Source organism: Anopheles merus, unplaced genomic scaffold, assembly GCF_017562075.2.
Source record: "Anopheles merus strain MAF unplaced genomic scaffold, AmerM5.1 LNR4000183, whole genome shotgun sequence".
Classification (NCBI taxonomy): domain Eukaryota; kingdom Metazoa; phylum Arthropoda; class Insecta; order Diptera; family Culicidae; genus Anopheles; species Anopheles merus.
Window position 1 is genome coordinate 39,692 of NW_024427763.1, and position 24,327 is coordinate 64,018.

At 43.2% G+C, this 24,327-nt stretch overlaps 1 protein-coding gene across 1 annotated transcript in view; it reads right to left on the reverse strand.

The window, feature by feature from the left end:
* The window catches only part of LOC121601794 (protein sickie-like), a gene marked incomplete at its 3' end in the record, with an annotated part of 47,867 nt that extends 23,864 nt beyond the window's left edge, over positions 1–24,003 (reverse strand). The window contains exons 1-2 of the mRNA XM_041930591.1: positions 23,495–24,003; positions 19,233–19,403 (exon numbers count right to left, since the gene is read on the reverse strand). Of these exons, the coding sequence (XP_041786525.1) occupies positions 19,233–19,403; positions 23,495–23,563 (240 nt within the window). The remainder of the gene's footprint in view (positions 1–19,232; positions 19,404–23,494) is intronic.
* Between the last annotated feature and the right edge of the window lie 324 nt (positions 24,004–24,327).

A 24,327-nucleotide genomic window follows, 5' to 3' on the forward strand; every position in this document is an offset into this window, starting at 1 on the left:
TTTTTAAATATTCGACCAAATGACAACCGATGTCGAAGCTATACTAGATATATTACGAGACATATACGCTTGAGTATAGGAACTCCAGTAAAATCGTTGGCATAGGCACTCTAACCCTGCATCGGATATGTGGAGAAGAATGGAGAAAAAATTCTCTCGTTATCGATCCAACCAGTGCTCAACGTGTGAGAGTTTCAGAAACAAAAATCCAGAGCAAAAAGAGAACAGCATCTCGCTGTTGTTTTTGTGAGATGTTCAGCAACAGGTTGTTGTCAATTCAAAATTGAGTGTAAGTTTGTCCGAAATTCTATTGAGTACATTTTCTGATTTCGGATCTAAAAGTAAATATTTTAAATAAAAGTTATCTTAAAACAAGCGAAATTCGAACTTTTTTTTACTCAACAAGACCACAAGATCAACAAAATGCTCTCTTGCTGGATGCTGGACGCTCTCTCGCGGAGCCCACAAGAGCCGCGGAGCCCTAAAGAGAGTGAGTGCCCGACCGTTCGCTCACCGCTTAACAGCCGGCAACCGACTTAAGCCGGTCTCGTAAGCCTTGTTGCCGGTGACCCTTGACTTGCTGTCCGTCATTTTTCATCATTACCTCCACTCGCAAACGCTCTCTTTCTCTCTGCCACGATCGTATTCCTCATATGACTTTACACACATACATGTTTGTTTCCGTTCCCTTCTGTCCTGTTCGTACATTTATCTCTCCATCAAACCGAGTCAATCGACTTTGACTGCAAAGCGTGACGTGAACTCACGTGTAAGGTGATCCATTGCTCCAGATATACATTATTTCCTCTCCACCACCGCCAACTCCCATGCAGCCGACACCCCAACAGTGAAAAAAATAAAAACAGCAAGCTTCCGTGACGTTATTTCGGGAGTGTTTTGGAGCTGTTGTTTTGTTTTACTTCTTCGCTTCACATCGTTTTTGTATATAAAATTCACAGCATGCAAGCGGATGAGAGGGGGGCTCGAAGCTTTCATGCACGCTCTGTTCATGCTGTGCCACGAGCCGCACGGAAAACCCGTTCGTCGGCAGCGCAATGATCGGTTCGGGCTCGATTTATAATTCACACCTCGCAGTTGTCGGACCCGATCTCGATCTGACTGACCGATCGTTTCGGTTGCATCCTCGTCCACCGAGAGTGGAAGGAGCTGGTAATTGATTGGCTTTAATGCTGTTACCTGCCACTTGGGGGCTGCCAAATGGGCCGTGATCTTGTTCGAGGGTCTGTACTCCCTCACCTTCCCTACCTTCAGTGCTCCTGGACAACCGAAATGCTTTCTCCCGTATCACTTTACTTCAGGCGTAGCTGCGGTAAAGCGTCTGGGTTCCGATCATAAACCGCTCTTTTAAGTTTGTTTTGCACCCCCCGTGGCTTTTGGGGGATGAGGGATGGCAACTGTGGCGTTATGAATTTGTTCCCTCGTTAGTACTGGTTTTTATGCTGCACGAATTGACACCTTGCAACCTTTAGCCGGGGTGCTATGATTAATGGGCCCACGTAAACGATCGTGTGCAACAATGCAAACACTTTGCAATGTTGAAGAATTCCAAAGGAACTGAGAGCAGTGGAGTTCTGGCATCTCAAATAAAATTCCTGAATATTTCGTAACAACACGACCACTTTGCATATCAACAAGATCTTGAAGAGCTGAGAGGGTTCACACCTTCAATCACATTCCAACTGTTTCATGGAGTCAAACTTAGTGTCTCAATCTAAAATCCTCCAATCAAATTCCAGAAAATATCGTAGAACTATGAACACTTTAAACAGCGACGTCTTTTAGTCCTAAAGATATTAGAGTTCTCATCTCTAATTAAATTCCAACGGTTCCATGGAGTCAAAACTTAAAATCTCAATTGATGGCTCGATCTCAAGGTGTCGTAATGACAAAGATCCTGATATTTACACGCCCAACAATACCCTGAAGGCTCAATTGATCCAATAAAACCCACTCAGCGTGTTCACTCCCCAAAAACCTTCCGAAATTAATACATACCAACCTCCCGATCACTTTCAAACCTTCCCTGCACACACAAAAGATGCGGGCCAAAGATCGCCCAACCAGTGCCCAAACTCTCCATCCCGCAATAAAATCAACCTGTCCAAACCAGTTCGATCGATCGATCGATTTTGTGTCGCTCATCAGCGCGTGGTTTGCAGCCCACCGTGGTTTGCGTGCCGTGAGTTCGGGTCCGGGGCACAGTGATAAATAACTGCATATTAATCATAAAACGGTGTCATGCTAGTGACAGCCAGTGCAGCTACCGTGTTGGCCACTCGGACCGTTCAATCGGGCCGTTTTCGGTCGATCGGTGGTCACCTGATCAGCATAACAACGCGCGAGGGGTAGGTGTGTACCGTTAAAACGATGGTTTTTTCTATTATTGTTGCTCGCACATGCGTTCCAATGCAGCTGGAATTAAACTTTCATTACCGTTCGCCAATTTGGGGTATCATTGTCTCGGTGCGCTGGTTCCGTTCTCGAGTATGGGACGCACCAACTAGTTTCTAGTCGGCACAGAACACTGCTAACATTGATAGCTTCTTCCGGCGCTAATCACGACACTAATGGAATTGTATGTGAAAGTTTATTTAGGTTATAGTTCCTTCTTTTTTCACAGTGCGCACACAAAAACCTCGTTCCGCTTTGGAAGTGTGTTCTTCATTTGCCATTAGCATCCGCTGGGTTGTTCGTGAGAGAGTGTATTTAGCGCCTGTCAGACGTTCGGTTTAATTTTATTACTTGCAAAAAAACTAAGCCGAAGCCCGTGTATTTGCCCAGCAACCTGATCATTATGGTTTTTCCCCGGCCAAGGTGGTCTTGGTTCAATTACGTTCCCAAAAAGGGTCCGGATCGAATTTCCACATCCCGGGGCAAAGGCACACGGTTGTTTTGACATCGCACGGTGCACACATACACACACACCCGCTGTCAACACGCTTGCCATTTGCCGCACAGGTACGTCGAGACAAGGTAAGTCCACAGCTATAGCCGGAGGTCGTATCGAATATCCCGGGTGGGCACACCGACTGCCCGTGGCGAACGTCGGGGCCGAGCTGTATGACATTTATTTGTGACTGCCTCGGAATCGTTGTCATCTTGCGTGTCATCATGAAGGCAGCAGCAGATACGTGCAAACGTCTGCTTGCGTTTGCTGATTTCAATCGCCTGCGAGAGTAACAAAGAAGCAGTTTAGGCATCAAGTTTCCGGCCCACTTAGATCATGCCCGGACAGGTGCGCCCGTTTGTTGATTAGGACGGGTGTTTGGAATCATTAAAAAAGGCTATGAGACGCAAGGACTGTACCGGAAATGCAACTTTGGCAAACAAAGCGTTGCGCAGGAAGCTTCTAATGGTGATAATAACATTAGAGCATCAGCCGTTGCTTCAAAGCACTAGAAAGCCCGACCCGGGCGCCTATACAAAGATTATCAATTTTCACCACGCTTTTTTCGTGAGAAACCTTTTCGGGAAAAAACCCGAGCCAATCAATGCTGAAACGCAATACGAAACGCAACTCTTGATTGCTTTTGGCGCACAGAAAGCCAAACAGAGGAACAGAAACAAAAAAATAAAGCCAGAAAGTCAAACATCCTGAAGTCATAACCGCAAACGCTCTCACACCGCACACATTGACCGGTACCGCAAATAATGCAAGTTGCATAGGCTCTTTGTGGAGAATTCTTCCCAGCAAAATGGCTCTAGGAGAGATTGTTGTTCTGTTCAAAGTTGTGTATGCCTGCCTGTTTGCATACCCGAGGATGCCTTTTTAGGTGAATAAACAGAGAACATTTCGCTATCGGATATCAGGTCTTAAATACACAGGAACATGGGAACCTTTTTCAGAACCGTTTCAAGAAAAAAGATAAGAAATATTGAAAACACGAAGAATTGCTTCATGAGAAAAGGATGGATATGGTAATAGCGAATATTTCATTTTCTTATTATGTGATTCTGCGAAGTGGAAAAAACGAATTTTCGATTGTAAGGTTTCAGGTATTGTGGGTTTTTTCCCCTCAAAGAACTAGGTGTATGTGACGATACCTTATAATATGTGTTTCAATTTTGTGGTTTGGGCAATAAACCGACAAATATGCGAGCGTGTTGTGTTGATTGGTAGAAAATGATCTCAAAACCATTTTGATTACTCGCTGCATAAATGTCTCATCTAAAAGACGACAACACACAATTGCCATTAAAGCTGAGATACTCAAAATTGTAATAAAGGGAACGATACGCTTGCATCCAATACATCACACCTTAAAATAATGTCCTCGCGTGTGAATATTCACGACCTACTTTTCCCATTTTGCCACCTTTCTTTTACACCAATTCCCATCGTGCCACCCTGCGCTATCTATTCGAATGTCATAATATTTTGCCAATAAGCAAAACAACACGCGCCCTGAGGTGCGCCTTCTTCAGCAGGAAGCAACCGCCGAATGTCGTGCGCCAACGTCACAACGTTCGTAATTTTACGAGACACTTCACACAAACGCGGGAAATTCATGCTCCACCTCCGAACCAGGGAACATCACAGTTGATGGTTATTGTCTCGATTAAATTTCAAAAATTAAAACCACCTTCAACGGTGTGGGGTTCAGGGGACGTTTTGAAGACGCCACCGCAGAACGCCGCTCAACAGACACAGGACGCCAACTGTGTGGTAATATATTCCCACAAAAAACTCCCCAACAGTGAGCGGATCAAAGCGGTCCTTCGTCTCCCAAGATTTGAAATCTTCATCGACCATTCGGGTGTGCTGGTCCCCCGTTGTGGCGACGGTCGTGGTTTCAGAATATGTAGTATGATTTATGCAACGCTCGCTAATGTTGATACCGGGGCTTAGTCTTGGGTCTGAGATGGGTTAGGTCTCGCCCGAAACGTTGCTGGGCGAGAGCTGTAAGGCACTTTTATTTACCGACTAATTGGGAAGAAAAGGTTATGCTACCGGTTGGCGGCGGCTTTAAAATTGCATCTGTGATGTAGCTGCGGTCAACGATACCGCGTGCTCTACCCGTGTGCATAGTTCTTAACTTGTGCAGCTAAGGATGGTAAAACTGTGGGCTTAGTATCACAAAGGAGCAAGAAGCCGCTTCGTCCGGAGCTGTCGGCGTTGCGTAGTGCTTAAGAGCATTTTGTCATAAATTTTCTCGCCTTCTTAATTCCTCACACAGCTGTGGTTACTTCTTGTTTCTCAGTGGAGAGGAGATTGAGATGCAATCTGAAGCATCGCCGCTTTAAAGTGCAACAAGGTTTGAGCACGGAAGAGCATGAACCCACCTCAGAACCTGGAAGAGGTTGGCAAAAATAGGACAAGCTATTACATAAGTGCTATTTATAGCCGAAGAGCGCTCAAGTACCCGCGCTCAACTCCGGAACTCCACATTGTCTAATCGACGGAGCAGCGCGAGCGCGAAATTCTATCCGCTGCCGTAACCGCTTGCTTCATCCACACGGGTCGGAAGTGCATCTTCTGGAGGAATGGCCGACCCTTCAAACCGCCCACAATCTGTGAACGGCGAGAATCGAAGCGTACATCCAGAACCGTTCTTCACAACGTCGGCCAAGCATCGTGGGGGCTTTTGATGGTTGAGACAGCATCGATGGGTACGAAAGTAGGTCGCAAAATGAGGTCTTCAGAAGTGTGTCCCGTGCTGGTTGAGTGGTTGTTTTGGCTAGAGAGAGAGAGAGCACGAGAGTGCGAACCAAGAGCAGTGACTCAAGAACTGAAGAAAACTGAAGTCATGCAAAACCATAATTGCCTTACACGCCCTCCCCCGCAGGGGAGATACGGGCCCGATCGGTGGTGGATTGCAGTTTAAATATTGAAACACCATAAATCAACTGACTAATGAATGTCGTCTTCGTCGCGTTCGCGTGGCGCCTTATGACCGCCGTGTGATTGCCGATGCGACAAGCCCCGTAGCGCACGGTCACGAAACCTCTGGGATATTCGGGGCTTTAGTTGACGGTTATCCCGGTCAAAAGTATGCCCGGCCAGCTGTCACACGTCTGAACGACGACCGCGGTGGTCAAACTCGTGGCGGCGGTTTACGGCGGTATATTTCATCGACCACCGAACATAAATTGGCTATTTATAGAGCGTGTCGTGTCGGCAAAGGCCTGGGAAGCTGGGTGGTTCGTTTATGTCCCGTCGATGATGTCCACCTGCGGGTTTGTCACTCTTCATTTGGTTGGCCACTTTCGACGAGGCGACGAATTATTGCCCTCGATATCGCGAGTGACCACACACTTGCACGCGTGTTCTACGTGGGGCAGTCAACCGGGCAGTCAACCGAGCTGGAATTTGTGCCGGGACAGGGAGGAATTTCTTTTTTTTCGGGAGGTTATTTATCTAAATTTATAAACACAGCATCGTGCGTGTAGAGCTTGGGTTCTTGTTAGTGGAGTCATAATAAAGCATATGTCTTGGTTTAGGTAGTAGGTTTATACATGTTGAATAAATTGTTCAGAAGATGCCAGACGACAGAAACTCAATTAGCTATCAATCTTTACTTTCTGCAAATAGTTTTGAATTCCGTATAATACTCTACGCATTACTCAAGCCGTGTTGGCTACAAAACCAGACTTCAATATCCATTAACTTCTTGGAAGTAGCTCCTCCAACCAACTCCAAAACACTCCAAAACACTCCTCTCGTCTAACAGGACCTTGAACTTTGGCAGTGTTTGATTCTGGAATAGTGGAGCTCTGCTTTCGGGTTTCATTTTTGCAGCCTCTAATAGCCCCGTCCATCTCAACATTCCCAAGCACGGACAGCTTAATAGCTAAAGTCACGCAACTTCCCAAGCTGTTCCGTATTGCGGTGCGCAAGCTGTTCCGTATTGCTCTAAGCGGTTTATCTTTGTACCAAAATGTGGTATGTTTTTTTTATTTTTCTGCACGACAAACACATGAAACAACTAAAGATTAATATTTTAGAGATTATAACTAACTTTATTTATTAACTTTTATTTCCCGCTACATTAATTTAACCGCCACTCTAAACACACCCGAACTACACGCAAGCCGTCACCGAAGTCCCGCTTCTCTCCGCCATCGCTTCTGTCTCCATTCTCCGATCTCTCTTCGCCGTTCACGATCTCTCTCTCCAATCGATCTGTGCCGATCGCTCTCACTTCATTATCAGCACCCGAGTCGCATTTACACGTTACGCGAATCGTAGCGACCAAGGTCGCTGCATGTCCTTTTACTTTTTTTTTTAACGAAAATTGTTTTGCAAGAAAACTATATAGTACGATTTGTTTTGCAAGCAATTTCTTATCGTTATCTCGTGATCTATATGTGTCTTATGATAGATCTAGGCCGTCAGAAGGGACTTCCGTCAGAACGCTCCTTGTGCTGGGCTGTCGTTTTCATCGCTCTTTTTGCTGCTGCGTTCACGTGCGAACAACGTAACATACGTGTAAAGTCCGTCCGCGTGACTTAATAATTCATTGGCCTTCTATATTTTAGGTGCATAATTCTGACTATAAGCTGCCTTCTTGGACTGGGAACTGGGGGAGCAAAGTTATCATTCAACCATCATTCAACCGTCTTAGCTCAACCTCACCAGCTCAACCCGTATAGCGTTTGTTTCCTGTGCTAGTGGTGTGTGCTACGTTTTTTTTTTTTCTTCAACTCGATATCTCGTTTGTGCCTGTGTCTGTTTAATGCTGCTTCCATCGATACGTGCTTGTGTGGATATGCCGTGTGGATATTTGTGGCTATATGCTACTGTTGCTTAGGGAACTAGTTAGGGATAATCTTTTTTTTTTTTTTTTTTTTTTTTTTTTTTTTTTTTTTTTTTTTTTTTTTTTTTTTTTTTTTTTTTTTAATAATCCTTATTTCTTAAATGTACATAATCACTTAAAGCTATAAATGAAATCTAAACTAACTATATCTTGGCTCTATCCTGCAGCTAAATAATAATTTCCTAAAATTCAAACCCCGTATTCTGTATCTAAATCCTAATCTAACCTATGACCCTTGTCTATCCTACTTCTACTTCTACTTTTTTTTTTTTTTTTTTTTTTTTTTAACTAAGCTTTTTCTACCAAGACTATCCTATAATTTATGTTTTCCCTGATTTCAAATCCCTAAACTACTAATTCTAATGTTTCTAAATCCTAATCTGAATATAAGAATCTTCCTTATCCTATTTCTACTCTTTTTGTTTTCCCATTTTCATTTTATGAATTAAATTTTTTTAATCTGTTGTTGTGTACTTTCTCTAATTTTTTCCCATTCCTTACTATACATGTTTGGTCGCTCGGTATTTCAACCACTTCGTATGGTCCTCTCCACAGCCCTTGCAACTTTTGCCCTACTCCTATTTGGTTATTTCTGACGAGTACCATCTCTCCCCACATAGGTTGCCATTCTATTGCGTTCTGATCGTATATTAATTACGCTTCTCTTTTGACTTTATCAAATTTTCTCTCGCTATGAAATGTGTCTCTGCCATATTTCTTATTAACTCTTCAGAATAATCCGAGTACATCCTTTTCCTATCAATTTGTTTGTATATGGAAGTTGGTAACCTAGCTTTCCTACCAAAAACTAATTCATAGGGAGTATAACCAGTCGACGAATTAATACATGTATTGTATTGTAGGGAAAAATATGGTAAAACTTCGTCCCACACCTTATAGTTTTTACCGACGAACTGTCTTAAGTATATCTTAAGCTCCCTGTTAGCTCTTTCGACTATGTTACCTTGCGGATGGTATGCTGACGTGTTGATTTTTTTAATTTTTAATAATTTACAAGCTTCCTTCATAATCGCACTCATGAAGTTTGTTCCCTGATCAGTAACGAGTTCCACAGGAGCGCCAACAAGACAGATGACATGTTCCACAAATGCTTTAGCTACAGTTGTTGCTTCTTGATTTGCTATTGGTGTAACTATCAAATATCTTGTGAGATCATCTTGTATTACCAATCCGTACTTATTCCCCCTCTCTGATTCTGGTAGTACTACAATATCCATGTACAACTTTTCAAAAGGAAAAGTTGATGTAGTAGTAATCTGCATAGGAATTTTGTTGTATCTACCAATCTTATTTAATTGACAAGATTTGCAACTTTTTACGTAGCCCTCAATATTCCTATCCATACCAGCCCAGAAGAATAACTCCTTTATCCTTTTTTTCATTCTTTTAACACCCACGTGTCCTCCTACCGGAGAGTCATGAAATTCTTTAAGCACTGTATCTACTTCATGTTTTTCAATCTGAATTCGCTCTGTCCCCGGGTTATAATTTTGAAATTTTGATTTAAGTGTTTGTTTGTTTTTCTCCAACTTTTCTGTCCTCTTTAGTTCTTCAGTGCTTGTTTCTTTTGTACATCTAATTTTAATAATTGTTGCCAGTGATCTTCATGTTCAGGGATGTTATTATTTTCTTCCACTTTTTCTTTTTGTTTCTTACCTTGATTAGGATTCATAAGAAGTTTCTTTTGTTGGCGTGTGAACACAGCTACCGTATTGTTTTCTTCCTCTTTTTGATTTTCACTCGATTTTAGCTCTGGAAGCCGAGATAAAAAATCGGCAACCACGTTCTCTTTCCCTTTCTTATATCGTATTTCACATTCCAATCCTTGCAAGCGCAACCTAAGTCGAGATAAAATCGGCGAGTTTTCTCTAAGGCGCCATATAGAGACTAGGGGCCTATGATCGGAATATACGATAAATTTGTTTCCATATATATAATGTTTAAAGTGTTCCACCGCCCATACTATAGCTAATAGTTCCTTTTCAATAGGGTGATACCGTTTTTCGGCTCCAACCAAGGATCTACTGGCATAAGCGATCGGACATTCTACTGTTTTTTCGTTCGATAATACTGCTCCAAGAGCATAATCGCTAGCATCTGTTGTAATTACAAAACAATCTTCAAAATTTGGTCGCACTAGAATTGGTTCAGAGATAAGTAGGTTTTTTAACGTTTTAAATGCTTCATCGCAATTTTTATCCCAAATGAATTCAGCATTTTTCTTTAAAAGCTCATGCAAAGGCTTTCTAATATCAGAAACGTTTGGTATAAATTTACCATAAAAATTTATCATTCCTAAAAACGATCGTACTTCCTTCAGGGTTTTTGGTGTATGCATGTCTAAAATTGTTTTCACATTTGCTTGTGTTGGTTTAATACCTGTTTCCTTGATAGTGTGGCCTAAATATGTTATTTCTTTGTGGAGTAATTTGCATTTTGACGGTTCTATTTTGAGATTGTGATTTCTTAAAGCATTAAACACTTTTAGTAGGTTATTGGTGTGCTCTTCTATTGAATCCCCGAACACCACAATATCATCTAAGTAAACGAAAGCTTTAATTGGTTGTATGGTGTAAATCACAGTGTTCATCAGCTTCTGAAATGTTGAAGGACTGTTTTTGAGGCCCATTGGCATTCTTAAAATTCATAGTGCCCTTTAGCTGTAGAGAAAGCTGTTTTTGCGGCGTCTTTAAGTGCGATGGGTATTTGAAAAAATCCAGATTTCAAATCTATGGTAGAAAAAAATTTACTATTGCCAATATTATCCATGATGTCATCTATTCTGGGAATAGGATATACGAAAGGTTTAGTTATTAAATTGAGAGCACGAAAATCGACTACTATCCGATTTTTTTTTCTCCTTGATCATCCTCAGATTTTTTGGGAATGCACATGACAGGAGCATTCCATGGACTTTTACTTGGCCTTATTATTTTCTGTTTAAGCATTTCTTCTATTTGCTCTTCCATAATATTATTCAGAGCAGCTGGAAATCTGTACTGTCTTTTATATATAGGTATATTGGAATTTGTTTCAATTTCGTGCATTGCTGCTTTAGTAAATGTAAGTTTGTCCCCTGGCAAATGGAATATATCGGTGTATTTTGCAATTATTTGTTGAATGATATTTGTTTTTGTGCTATCTAAATGTGTAAAATTAATTTTCTTTACTAATTCTCTATATCTTTCTGAACCGACTAACTCTTCCTCCTTGCTCGTTTCGACCACATCACAATCAGAGAGTTGTTTCTCCATATGTGAGAGCAACTCATTTTTTTCTTGATTGTCTATCAAAGTACAATCTTCTTCATTCATACTCGCTTCCTCGCTCCCTTTTTCTTTCTCATTTTCATTTATATTCTTTTGCAAATGAATGTTTTCAAATTTTTTTCCTATTCCTAACGTGTATTTTCTTAAAAAACTAGCTCCGATTATTCCTGGAACGCTGAGTGTTTTAAGTATGTAAAATTTTATAGCATATAAAGATTTTCCAACATTTAAATTAACATAAATTGAGCCAATGGTTTCGGACAAAGTTCCATCAAACCCTGACAATGTTACTTTGTCATTGTAATTTATGGAAGAAGGCCCTAATTCTTTTGCCGATTCCCAACTCAATGCATTGAAGCAAGCTCCCGAATCAATTAAATACTTTATCATTAATTTTTTTGAGCTCTGCGATAAAATATGAACCATTAGTTTACCATCGCTAGTAAATTCTATATCCAATGATTCATATTCATTTCCACAGACATTTGGTACTTCTTCTATGTTATCCATATATTCTTCTTTAGGACTGAGCAAAAATAAATTTTTCTGTTTTTTCGGAACACTATTCATTACTGTTTCAGCACATAGTGTTCCTTGATTTAGTTTTTTGTATGTGTGTTGGAATTCAATGGTTGGTGGTAATATTGATTTTGCCCCCGTGAATTATTATTTTCATGTTGATTATGTGGTGGTGTTTGTTGTGAAAAATGTTGTGTATAATAATTTTGTGGTTGTGTTGAATTGTGTGATGGTGTTAGTTGTGTATAATTATTATGGTAGGAACTACTATGCGGAGCAAAATATCTTCTTGGCCGAGAAAAGTTACTGTTAATGTTACGAGTATTTGTGTTATATGCCGTACTATTGTGTTGTGATTGCCAAAAACTATTTGAATTTGAAGGGTTAGTGAAATTAGTGCTATTGTTGCAGCGTCTAAAACTATTGGCACTACATTCTTCTTGCTGCAGGTTTCTTTCGTCAATCACGCCTTGTGCAGATGAGCCACTACAGTAACTGGTTTGAGGAGTATTATGCGCTTCTGAGCGATTCAACCTTGTTTCGATTTTCCGCATGTGCTCAATTTGAACCACTTCATCTTCCAAATACTCTAAAAGTTCATCGAAATCTAAGTGTTTGTTCATTCTCGCCAGTGTTTGCAGTTCCGAATTTCTCAAACCAGCTAAAAAGTGTATTTTTAGGTTTCGTATGGCGTACGAGTCCTCGGTGTTGTTTTTATCTGCATTAATTATGTTTTCTTTGAGTTTAAGAACCCTTTCTTTGAATGCGGAAAAAGCTTCATTTCCCCCTTGCTGTAGTGTTTCCACTTGTTGGAAAATGGCTTCTAAGCTCATTTTTTCTCCAAACAGCTTAATAAGGTTTGTTTTTACTTTTACCCACGATTCGTCTAATATGCGATTAAAGAAACCAGCTGCACTACCTTTTAATTTAAACATTACGGTTCGAATTAAATCTTCCTCCGATTCACCCGCTGGTATTTGTTTAGCAAAGAATTCAACTTGATAAAGAAATCCATCTAAATCATTTGCATTTCCGTTGTATTCCGGGATACATAACATTGCCCTTTCGAGTGGAAATTCATATGCCATTTTGTGGATTGTAGTGTTTAATGCACGCTCGATTTCAATACTCTGGTTGAAAAAGTCTTCCTTAAGAATTCTGAGGTGTTCCGTATAATTATATTCTTTGTGTAGACACTGATCACTATTTGTAGTTGAATTAAGATTGTGTTGCAGATTTGTTGAATGAATTTTATCCACGTTACCGTTATTGATTTTGACAGTCCTGTTTCTAAGCGCCAACACCTTAGGGTTCATTACTCTCTACGTACGCGGCTAAAATAAAATGACGGATTATGGTTGCAAAAATTTACCAACTAATTTGATTAGCCTACCGATTATGATGACTATGATTGTAATGATAGTAATAAAAATAAACTGTTGTTAACTTAGTTACACGAAAGAAAAATGATTTTTTTAATAATTAGATCATAATTAGCACTTAACACTATGACGCTGCAATTTACCTTCACCACATACTTTATACCTTTACTTTTACACTATCACTTAGAACACCAGCCAGAAATAACGTTACGTGCGCTACAAAGTAGGCGCTTTACCGCTGTCACCAGATGAAACAACTAAAGATTAATATTTTAGAGATTATAACTAACTTTATTTATTAACTTTTATTTCCCGCTACATTAATTTAACCGCCACTCTAAACACACCCGAACTACACGCAAGCCGTCACCGAAGTCCCGCTTCTCTCCGCCATCGCTTCTGTCTCCATTCTCCGATCTCTCTTCGCCGTTCACGATCTCTCTCTCCAATCGATCTGTGCCGATCGCTCTCACTTCATTATCAGCACCCGAGTCGCATTTACACGTTACGCGAATCGTAGCGACCAAGGTCGCTGCACACAATTTCATCCATTCATTCATTTGCAAATGCTTGCAAATGCGGACCACCATCGAACGCAAAAACCATTCACGAACCTTCCCAATCAGTTGGACTGGGGTGTAGCATAGTATCACACATTTGGCAGCTGGAACATCGTTCGAATCGTAGATCCGACAAGATGAGAAGAATTCCATCAAAGCAATAGCGCTTGGATTGAGTTTTTCGCTGTTTCATTCCATCGAAAGCAACAAAAAAAAAAAAAAAACATGAAAAAACATTTGTTCTACCCGCTGGCGGAAAGATCGCTAGCTCAGGGGGTTTACGATCGCGCCTCAGCATCGAATCCGGCAGCATCGAACGGGGGCACCGCGCGTGTGTGTGATGCCGGAAACGGTCACGCTAATCCATCTCGCCCCGTCCGCACCGGAGACCGGATGGCTCTAATTTACCGTACCCGCACCACCGAACCGCCGTGTGGGAGCGCGTGTTATCGGCCAGGTCAGCTACCAAACCCCATCGCCACCGCGGCCAATGACCGAAACAATATAATGCCCGCGAGTACAATAGAGATTACCCGCCTGCCTGTCTGTCTGCCTGGTGAATTGCTATCGAGAACAAACTATTCCAAAAATTCTACAACACACAATTCACAGCGGGCAGGAAAGCAGCAATTAGAAAATAGCCTAACGGTGGACCATAGCGCATATGTTGGGTTTGCTATCACTCTGTACGTAATACTTCTGGTCTGGATTGCGTTTATTTAATTGATCATCATTAATCTTTCTTCCCCCTCTCTATCTCACTGTGGGAGGTCAGAACGTAAGGTCGTACCTCTATCACGCTGCACTATGCACAAACTGTAAACGAATGCATGCCCCTGCACACTGACATCCAGTCCGATACTGTTGAGTTGTGTTAACAACACCAATAAAATACATTTATCCACAGCACAAGCGTTGCGAAATGGCGAACGCTATGATTTGCATCGAAGCGTTAGGCGTATGACCCCCGTTGGTGCCACTGCCACAAGTTCATAAATCGCATCTCTACCACGGCACGGCAGCACTCACTAAAAACCACAATTATACACGTACCAGAAACGCGAAACGCACCAATCGTGCGGGCAAATAATTACTAAGCTTAGAGCTAGTCGCTAGTCGAGGCCAGCGCGATAAGATTGATCGCGGGGCAGTGTGTAACAGTGTACGTGCTGTGAATCATCAAAAGCGGAAACTTTTCTAATGTGTTCTAATGCTTTGCCTATCAAATATTCAATAAAGAGCCTAACATATTGCTCCCATTGCACACGGCGTCTTGATTTACTGCTGCTGTTGACCTATTTACGCAATGATAGAGGAACTATTTCGAAGGTATTTGCTCTACAGAATACGGATCGGCGTTTGAGTTGACTAAATAAAGTGTATCTGCTTTCCTACCTACTACAACTAAAAGCATTCTCGCTCTATCCCCAGTTGATCCAAGTTTCTATTGATCGAGAATATATATTACGCATATCTTTTAATCCCAAGATAAACTAAAAATGCAACGCGTGCATCTGCTCCACCCTAAGCGTACGAGTCACTCAACGCCGCGGGCAATCTCGGAACAGAACAGCGTCATCATCATTTACTGTAGCGTCCGATTTGACCTAATTACGCGTTCTCCCATCAACCAACACCCGTCCCGTCCACTGCAGGAGTTAATTAAATCGCTCATCCTCCTCCCAAACGTGGCAATGCATCCCCAAAAGGTAAGCAAATCCACTCGCCACCGCCGCCGCAGCAGTAAATGCACTCGCCAGTAATGCAGTGCGGGAATAGTTTATAGAGTGCGCAGTGGCGATGCTCAACTCTCAACTGTCCGAACACGGCATGCCGACACGGTACGGTCCACCAAACTGACTGTTCCAGCGAGTGGAATCTAGAATAGACTTTTCTTGTTTTTAGCTTCCACTGCCGCCCACAGCCCACAGTGTTTCTCACGGAAAATCGGAACACATCTGGTGTCGAGCATTAGCATGTGTTTACATGCCAGCGCCGACGTTGGCCGAAACTAGCGCAGCAACATAAGCGAAGGTTGGGCCACCTTCACCTCGCGCACACAAAGGCAAATAAAGGCACGTTTGATTCTTTTTTTTTTGGGAAAACGTTCTCCAGCCCGACCGCCGAAAGGCAACACCGAATTTATTGATTTAAATATCTTCGCGCACGGAAGCAAAATTGGGTGGCGGCGGTGTCGGCACGTAACAAAGTTAACCCCGTAGAAACGATAAATAAAAACATTGAGAAAGGCAACGCAAGCAGCGCTGGTTGCTGGAATGTGTGTTCACTTTTATTTTACTACGAGTTGTTGTTGTTCTGGGCATAGGGTGGGAAGTAAATGTTGTGTTTCTAGGCACCAGAAATATAGAACTTTTTTATAGCCAATGGAAACGATAGAGATATGAGTTGGAAAGAGCATATGCGGGCAAAAAAATCTAAAAAATGAACTTTTGCTGTACACATTGCATACATTCAGGCGTTTTTCTCAAGACGAACAGTTTTTGGAGTAAAAGCTTTTGTTAAAATACGTTCGAGGATGAAGTGCATTCTATAAAATCGTTCTAAAGTAACTTATCGTTTAACTCTTCATCATTCCAACACCGACAAAACATTTCCAAACTATCTTTCAGATTCACCGCAGCTCTGGCCTGTTTTTCGCTTCCGTACCCGAACTTCATCCCGAAAAAAGGCATGGCTTTCCACGCGCGAAGAACACCTTCATGACATAAATTGTCCAGATTGGGAAAATATAACATATTGCACCCTTTGCCTTACATTATCATACCTTCAATTTATTGTTCCTCGAGCGCAAGCAACACGCTCAATCGCCAGCACCGTTCAACTTCACACCCAGCAAAGTCGTAAACCAACACCAAACAGTAGCGCTAACAAGGTAGTGAGAGAGAGAGAGAGTACGGTCGTGTTGTACATTCTGCTTACGATTGGTCGTAAATCAGGGCAATATTTCGATGCAAACGGAACACAAGCGCAAGATGCTCCAACGGGGAAGACGGGTTTTGATTTTCTGGCGTGCGGTCAAATCATCATCAACGTCAGAATCGCTCACCGTCACCAGTCACGATGCGTCCGTTTGAATCTTTTGCCCCTATTTTTCAAAGGGGTTTTCCGACGCAATCAGTGCACAAGTCCACCCACAACGAGTCCAACGAGCGCATTGCTCGCACTGGCGTATTCTCTCCTCGTTACTTCGGGTGACTTTCCATTTTAAGCTAGCGTTAAGGTTCGTCTATGTCGCCTGCCTTATTCTTAGCACTAAGCAGCCTGGATTCGCATGAATGAGCTCACTCACTTTCAATTACGCTGCAAGCGAGGATGTCCATTGAGAATTTATGGCGTCTAGTCGCGACCCAACACAAGCCGACACCAAGAACCGGTGACAGTGAACCGTGCTTCAAGTGCTTCGTGGATTATGTCCGAACGCTCTTTGTTCGGATAACGATGACGCCTTGCGGCTGCGGACAATGAAACTGTGTTGCATTTTCATCATGCTAATGAGCACGTAACGGCGACATCGGTCCGGCCTCGGGGCAGGACACAGCTGCGTGTTCGATTAAATATTGGAACCCGCATCCGCAGGCCAGAGCAGCCCAAAATTCATTCGCTTAATCAAACATTTACGTGACCGGAGATACCAATTCTGACACTCTTCGATAAGAGTAAGCGATGGTGTCAGATTTTACGACTGCAACCATTCTGCATCCGCGGGGTTGGGAGGGGGGAGAAAGAATCGAAACACAATTCTCCCGATCCTCAGGGTTAGAATTGTGATTTAATCGGCGTGCTGCACAGGACCAATGAGAATGCACCATAAATCATGATCCGTAAGGAGGGCTTTTGAGGGACCGTGCGCGCGCGCTCAATTGTTACCCGATATCGTGTTCAGCATTTAGGTTCATTGAGCGGTGGTTCAATGGGGACGAGGCGTAAGATGGCTCGGCAAATGCAAGAATGCTCCCCCGGACCCCCGGCAACCTGACAACGTTCACATGCAATCTCATCGTAACCGGGGCGCTGAGGTGGGCGCTTCGGCTTCACAGCACGCCTTTCATCGACAACATTTATCGGCGCACAAACGCATCGGCCGCGAGGAGCACAACGCTGAAAGAACACTAAACCCACCCGCAGTGAGGCTACGCAGAGCAGACAACAACACAACGCGCTGCGTACACTCTGTTCTTTTCAGAGGCGCAGCAGGACAGCCAACTCCGGGGCAATTAAATAACCAAGCCGCACGCCTGCCCGTGAGCCCAACGTCCGATAAAGTCCACCGATGATAACCCGATAAAAGGCCACTGCCAAACCGTGAAAGCTGCCCCACGTTCTTGGTGGAATGCGTAAGCATTCCCGGTCGGCCTCTGCTGGACCCCAAACAACGAGAGCCACAAACACACACACAAAGCGGCCAAGCATGCGGTAATCGAATCGCATCTAGTTGCTTTTAGAGCGAATTATTTTCAATTTAGATAGAACGTTGATTAAATTGATGATTACTCTCCTACTCGCCCGAGGGTGGTTCCGAGAAAGAAAGTCTTGGCCGCCACCGTCCCCCCCGGGGAGCGCCATTCTTCTTTCGAAAAGCGAAGTGCAATGATAGAGCAATTTTTCATCAACCGCTTCGGTCCGGCATCATCTTTGCTTGTGCCCGTGCGATCGAATGTCCGTCGATTGGCTGGTGGCACACTTAGTGCGCTAAAATGCTTTCAACGCGTTCAACTCCCTAGAGGAAGGTTCTTGATTTGGTCGACAATAAAAAAAAGGATCAAACTCACCTGGGAGAGTGAAACGGAAAGGGATGATTGCAATGATGTAGTGGAATCTGCTTACGGATTTAGTAAGCTTAAATTGTCACAGCCGATTTTTAATGGTAATTTATTCTCCTAAAGATACTGATTTGTTTAGCCAATTGCATACCTTCAGGCGTTTTTTCAAACAGTATGAAAGCTTTATGAATGTAACTATTTGGAATCAAACTTATATATGAAAATCATAAAATCCAACACAAAAAGTTCCTTAGGATAGTTCCTTAGGAAAGATTTAGTGTGTCTTGATGCAATAAATAAACAAAAAAAAATGAAACACGAATACTACAAATCCTTCATTCTCGTTTTCCGGTACGCAAACATTATGCTTATCATAAACACAATGTACCGAACGAACGCATGCAACAATTAATTATTCATAGAATAAAATAGCGAACGTAATGCACCGCCGCACATTTATTCTCGCATTGGATTGTTTCTTTTGCGTGCGGTCATCGGACTGAGTGAGTCGCAGCGTAAGCTAGAGCAGACATAATGGAAAATGGAAAACTCAAACCCTGCCATGGACGAGTACCCATTCCTTCCCGGCGCCATACCGCCATACACTTGGGGAATCGACCCGCCACCACCATCGTCGCTAGTGATGATTTATGGTGAACTGATTGTTATTAATAAGTATGATTTATGGCGGTAATTGATTTATCGCTCTTTCCGTCTTTCGTCAAGAGTGGTTGCTTTCTTGCTTGGAAATGGGAAAAGAAGGGAATAGTCTTTTATCCGATGCGACAAGCTCGGATTTTGCATGAAAAATCTCAAGAATGTCGAGAAAAAGTGTGTATCTCCCAGCGCTGGGATTTGTTCCTCTCTTTGTCTCCGTTAGAATATAAAATCCCCAGCAAAGCTGTAGCAAACGGGTACTCACCATGTGTTGGGCAGTTTTTGGTTTCTTCACCAAATCAGGTACTTTGAAGGTGGTGACGGCTTCGATCACCTCGGCCAGCAGCAGCCCATCGCGACAGTCGGCGGACAGGTCGGACACCTTCTTCTTCGACTTTGCCCGCTCCAGATAGTAGTTGGCCCAGTCGGTGTAGATCTGTGTGAAAGGGAGAGATATTGGAGCAAAACCGAAAGAAAGGATCAATATTACGTCCCTAGTGGAAGACACCGGACGTCCGGGTACGGCCGGCCCGTGAAAGGTAACGATGCACATTAGTATTATTAAATTTATTCTACATCCAGTGACAATCGTACCGTCTTGGACGAAGATATGATTCGTTTGTTTGGATGGACCAGAAGCTGAAGTAACATATGGTGTGTGCCCAATGATCAGGACGCATGTGCCCGATGACCGGATAGGCTAGCCAATTTCACTTGGAACCTACAAAATCACGTAGCAAATGCTGCAGGACGACACGATGGCAGCAGCAGAAGACACTACTCGTCCAGATATTGGTTGGATTGGCGCTGGAGGATCTCTAAATGGAAACATAAATTCCTTGGAGAAATCGGGGAGCAGTCCTTTACAAGCTGGACTATCCCTTGTAGCCCTGGGGGTGATATGCTCTTTCCAGGGAATCATCGTCCTTCCTCATGCAATATTAACGTGCCATGCGATGCGTACATTGTGAGTCATCTGGTTGGCATCGTTTTTAGTAGCCGGACTGTGGACATCACTGTACGATGATTTCTGACAACTGTTAGCAATGTGAGTAATGTTACAGTACAACCAAAAAGCGCAACATTTGTAACCGAACGGTCATAGGACGAGTTTGTTAGAGTGTGCCGCCATCCGCTCTTGGCACGTGCTCTTAACCAGGCTCCTCGTTTGCTCCGCAAAACAAAGACTAACGATGTCCAATAAAAGTAGGAAATTTTGGACCATAAATTTTAAATCATCCAAAAATTGTGCTACGAACTTCCTGGAGCGTCCTTTATCCGCAAAAAAAAGAGTAGAAGAAGTCTACAAAAAGACGTCCAGAGGGAAGGAGATAAAATTGCAGTCTTGCTTCAACACAGGCTTTATGGCATTGCTCAGTAGGAGTCAGCAGTTTCTTGGAATGTAACAAAAAAGAACAAGCTCTAGAATTTTATTTTCCTCTTTTTGGTCCACAAACTGCAGACTGGCATTAATCCCCGAACGAACTAGTAAGTGAGCATACAGCAATTTGGCACTGCTAAAGAAGCTATTTGTTTTATTGGACGGGATCTTCCGCTTTGATTGCAGTCGTGTGCTCCACTGCCAAGATGCACTCTCCAAAAGTACTGCCTCTGTTTACACTTCAGACTCTTGGGAGGCATGAAAATGAAGCAGTAATAGCACACTAAATGGCGCGCCACTAGTTGGATGGTACTTCCCGGGCCAAACTCCAAACAAAATTAGGCTAACGATGTGATGTAGGCCAGCTGTTTGGCAGGGGTCCATCGGTTGGAGCATTAACAGTCTGCTAAAGGAAGCTTCTTTGATGGTGTGTTTGATCCATCAGGAAAATATTTTCGCACTTACTGGCACTGTTTGTGTGACTTTCGACTTTAAATATGCACCTTCTAGCATCGGCTTCATTAACCAACTTCAAAAACCTCCGTTCTTGAGATGAAGCGTTCTTTCGGCACCTTACAGAGGCGGATAAAAAAGCAGTGACACGCAGGGTGAGAAAATAAATAAACTGCTAAATCAAATCAACGATTCATCGTTGGGCAATCAACATTGCACCGGGTACGGGAGAGGAAAATTGTACCCCCCCCCTCACTGTCTAATGAAGCATAAGTCTTCCCCCATTTCAGAGCGCACTAAGTCGCCAAGACATCGGCACGGCATGTTTCATTTTCCCAATTAAAATCCATCTGCCGTATCATGGTATGTAGCTTCCTTTCCTCTTTCTTTGGAGTTTTGAGACGGGAAAATGATGTAGAGTTGATGAAAAAAAAACGCCCCTCCGGATGATGCTGGAAGAGCTCCGATCGCGGGTTTACCACGTGCCATGAACCGATTATGTCGCACGGCTTGGAAAATCTCTTGATTTTTCTCTTCCCAGCTACGCACCACACCAGCTACGCACTTGAGGGGAGCGGGAGTGTAAGGTACTGCCAGCAGCAGCAGCATAGCTTCATAATGTTCTTTTCGGTTGGTAATTTATCTTTTCCCGAGTCGCGCGTCGTGCGTCGGTTTCGTTTTCCGCTTCAACGCCCCGCAGCCCGGCAGATCGGAAGAGGCGTGTCGTTTTAAAGAGATGATTATTTTTTATCTGCTCAACATATTTTCGCCACCTTTTTTATCTTGTTGCGGGGGACTTTTCTTGAAGCACACAAAGGCGAGAGCTATGCTGTATCGTGCTGTGGTATTGTTCGCTGCCTACGAAATGATGCGTTGAGCTGTGCGTGTGCATGGTTTAGGATTAATCAGCTGTGAATGACGCCAAGGGAACAGAAGGGCCTTCATTTTTTCGCCAAAAACTAATTGCCTTTGTGCGTAGATTTGGGAGGAGCATTTTAATGGTTTCGCCACGAAAAAAATGGCGTAGTGTAATGCATTGTAAAATGAAATTAGCTCTACCTTCTGTGTCCACCATGATGAATTGGTTGTTGGTGAACGAAATTAACGTTTCAAGCCCAGTAGACCACACTCAAAAAGCATCCCGCTGGGAGGCGCACTCGAGGGCAACCATCGTTAGGTTTGTTTCGCCTTTTCAAGAGCACGCATTAATTTAATGTCGTCATATAAAAACGTGCTTAAATGTGTGACCATACTTGATACCTCGTTAAACGTCCCTTGAAAATGAGTTGCAAAATCCCTCTCCCCAATGGGGAGGTGAAAACTCCAGCTACGTACGGGAAGCGTAAAAGCAGTTTTCCACAACCGCTCCAGGAAAATGGCACCGTTTGGATGGAGTTAGCGTTCGCACATTGCAGCGCTTCCACTCCAGAAAGGGCACGCTAAAGTAAGACACATCCTAACGCGAGTTATTTATGGTTATGGTTCGTGTGTGTATGTTTTTTTTCTCTCGCATTTTCCGACCTTTTTGCCGCTGCTCTATTCCTAGTTTGCACTCGTAACTTTATGCCCTTTCGCGTGTCTTAACGCCGCCAAGTAAGCGAACACAAAAAAAAAACTGGAATGAAAACCTCACAACACTCCACACACTACTAACAACATGAACACCAGTGCCGTGTAGTACAAGTCTATTCGACCATATTTTTTTCATCGCAAGAACAATATTTTTGTACGAAAAGTTTCGCTTACATGACTGCAGCACAGAACGAGAGTCCGGTGCTAAAAATTGAAGCTGATCGTAGAGCATCAACCACGAACACATCTCCAAAGCGTATGATAAAAGACGAGCTGGAACGGGCAAGAACAAAACAGAAAACAGAGACAGAGCAAACGAGAGAAGAGGAAGAAAAAAAAAACTGCAACATAATTAATTACCTCCCGAGTCGTTTTCTAACTTTATGCGATCCCTGATCTTATCCCTTCCACCCTTTGCTCAAGCCCCTAAAATGGAGCTCCGCGCCGACGCGTCAAATACGCGTCACAAAAGTCGATCCCACTTGGCGAAGCGGCACACGTACCCGATGGAGTTTCGTCCCTTCATTACGTGCATGTACGTGTGTATGTGAACTCTACTAACTTTTCCGACCGAACGATCGTGCCTTGCTTTACCTTTCTTTTTTTTTTTGCTTTTTAGTCTGGCTGTCAGTGAGTGGTTTTTGCACATCGTCTAAGCTACTACGCTTCCGGTCTGTGTACGTGCGTGTTTGTGTGTAGTGTAGGGAAGCTGTCGCCAACTTCGAGAGCTGGCAGGTTAAGCGGTTGCACACTAAGGTCAGCAGAATGGTTTGGAGCGGCTGTCTCGGTGGGTTATTTTAGGAAATTAAATTGCCAGTTTACTGTACGCGTGTGTGCCGAAGGGTGTTAGCTAATGTTGTCAGGAGGAGAAGCAGGAGCTTAGAATACGGGTGGGATCTAGCAACATTATTATTGATTTACGTTATAAGAACAATTTAAAAAATGGTTTAATATAATGTTAATAATTCAAAATAAATTAATTCTGTGCGTTAGCAGGGTCTGACATGTGAAAGAAACGACTTGAATTATTTGACGCCTAAATGTAGGCAACGCGCCTCACAAAATCAGACTATTAGTAAATATTACTCTCTTGTTGGCAATTGTTCCATCTACATTCTTACCTGCGATAGATTTTTCGTCACAGAAAGATCGTCGCTCGATCCCTGCCCACTAACACACCGGCCCAACATTATGCAGCTCACTCGTTACAACAAACGCGCCACAACCCCAGAAAGTTGGAAACAAAGTCAAACGACTTTGTTGATGGTATCTCGTAAATCAATTCGCACCCGAATTCAAGCCGAGAGTCATTTCCGCCGACCGGACCTAGGCTTGGTGTGTGTGCGCCCATTCATCAATCATTTCACCATCACCATCGGGCGAATTAGTTTGCTTCCTTCAGTTCCTTTGATTTTATAATCACTCGCAATTAGAGCAGTGGCCGCAAAACCAACACACTTTTGGTGGGGAGCAAAAGCTCAAGCAACTGAGGGTCGGTTTTCACTTTTTACCTTTTTCCTTTCAAGCATGTACGATGCACAAGCTTCATCCACACTGTAGCTCACTGGGATGCTAATTGCTGCCGTTTGCCCTAGAATACACACTGCTGCCGCATCATAAGCCACCGTGCGGTCTTACGCGTACACACAACACACTTCAAACGCAAACAAATAAGCAAATTAGAGACTTGCGAGCACCGCCACACATCGTGTGTGTGTGCGTGTATGGGTGACCGAAAATTGATGTGGTCAAAATATTATGCCTTCGGCAAAACTGGTGCCCGCATTTGCGTGTCGAGCCATAATCCATCATACGACTGTGGTGCGGTTTTCCCACGTGAAAATGGAAACAAACTAAGGACTAGGTGCTCCGTTTCCACCCGATTGGATCCTTTGGAGCTAAAACCACTTCAAAATAAACATTTCATTTTGTACCTCTTAATGCAATTGCCGTT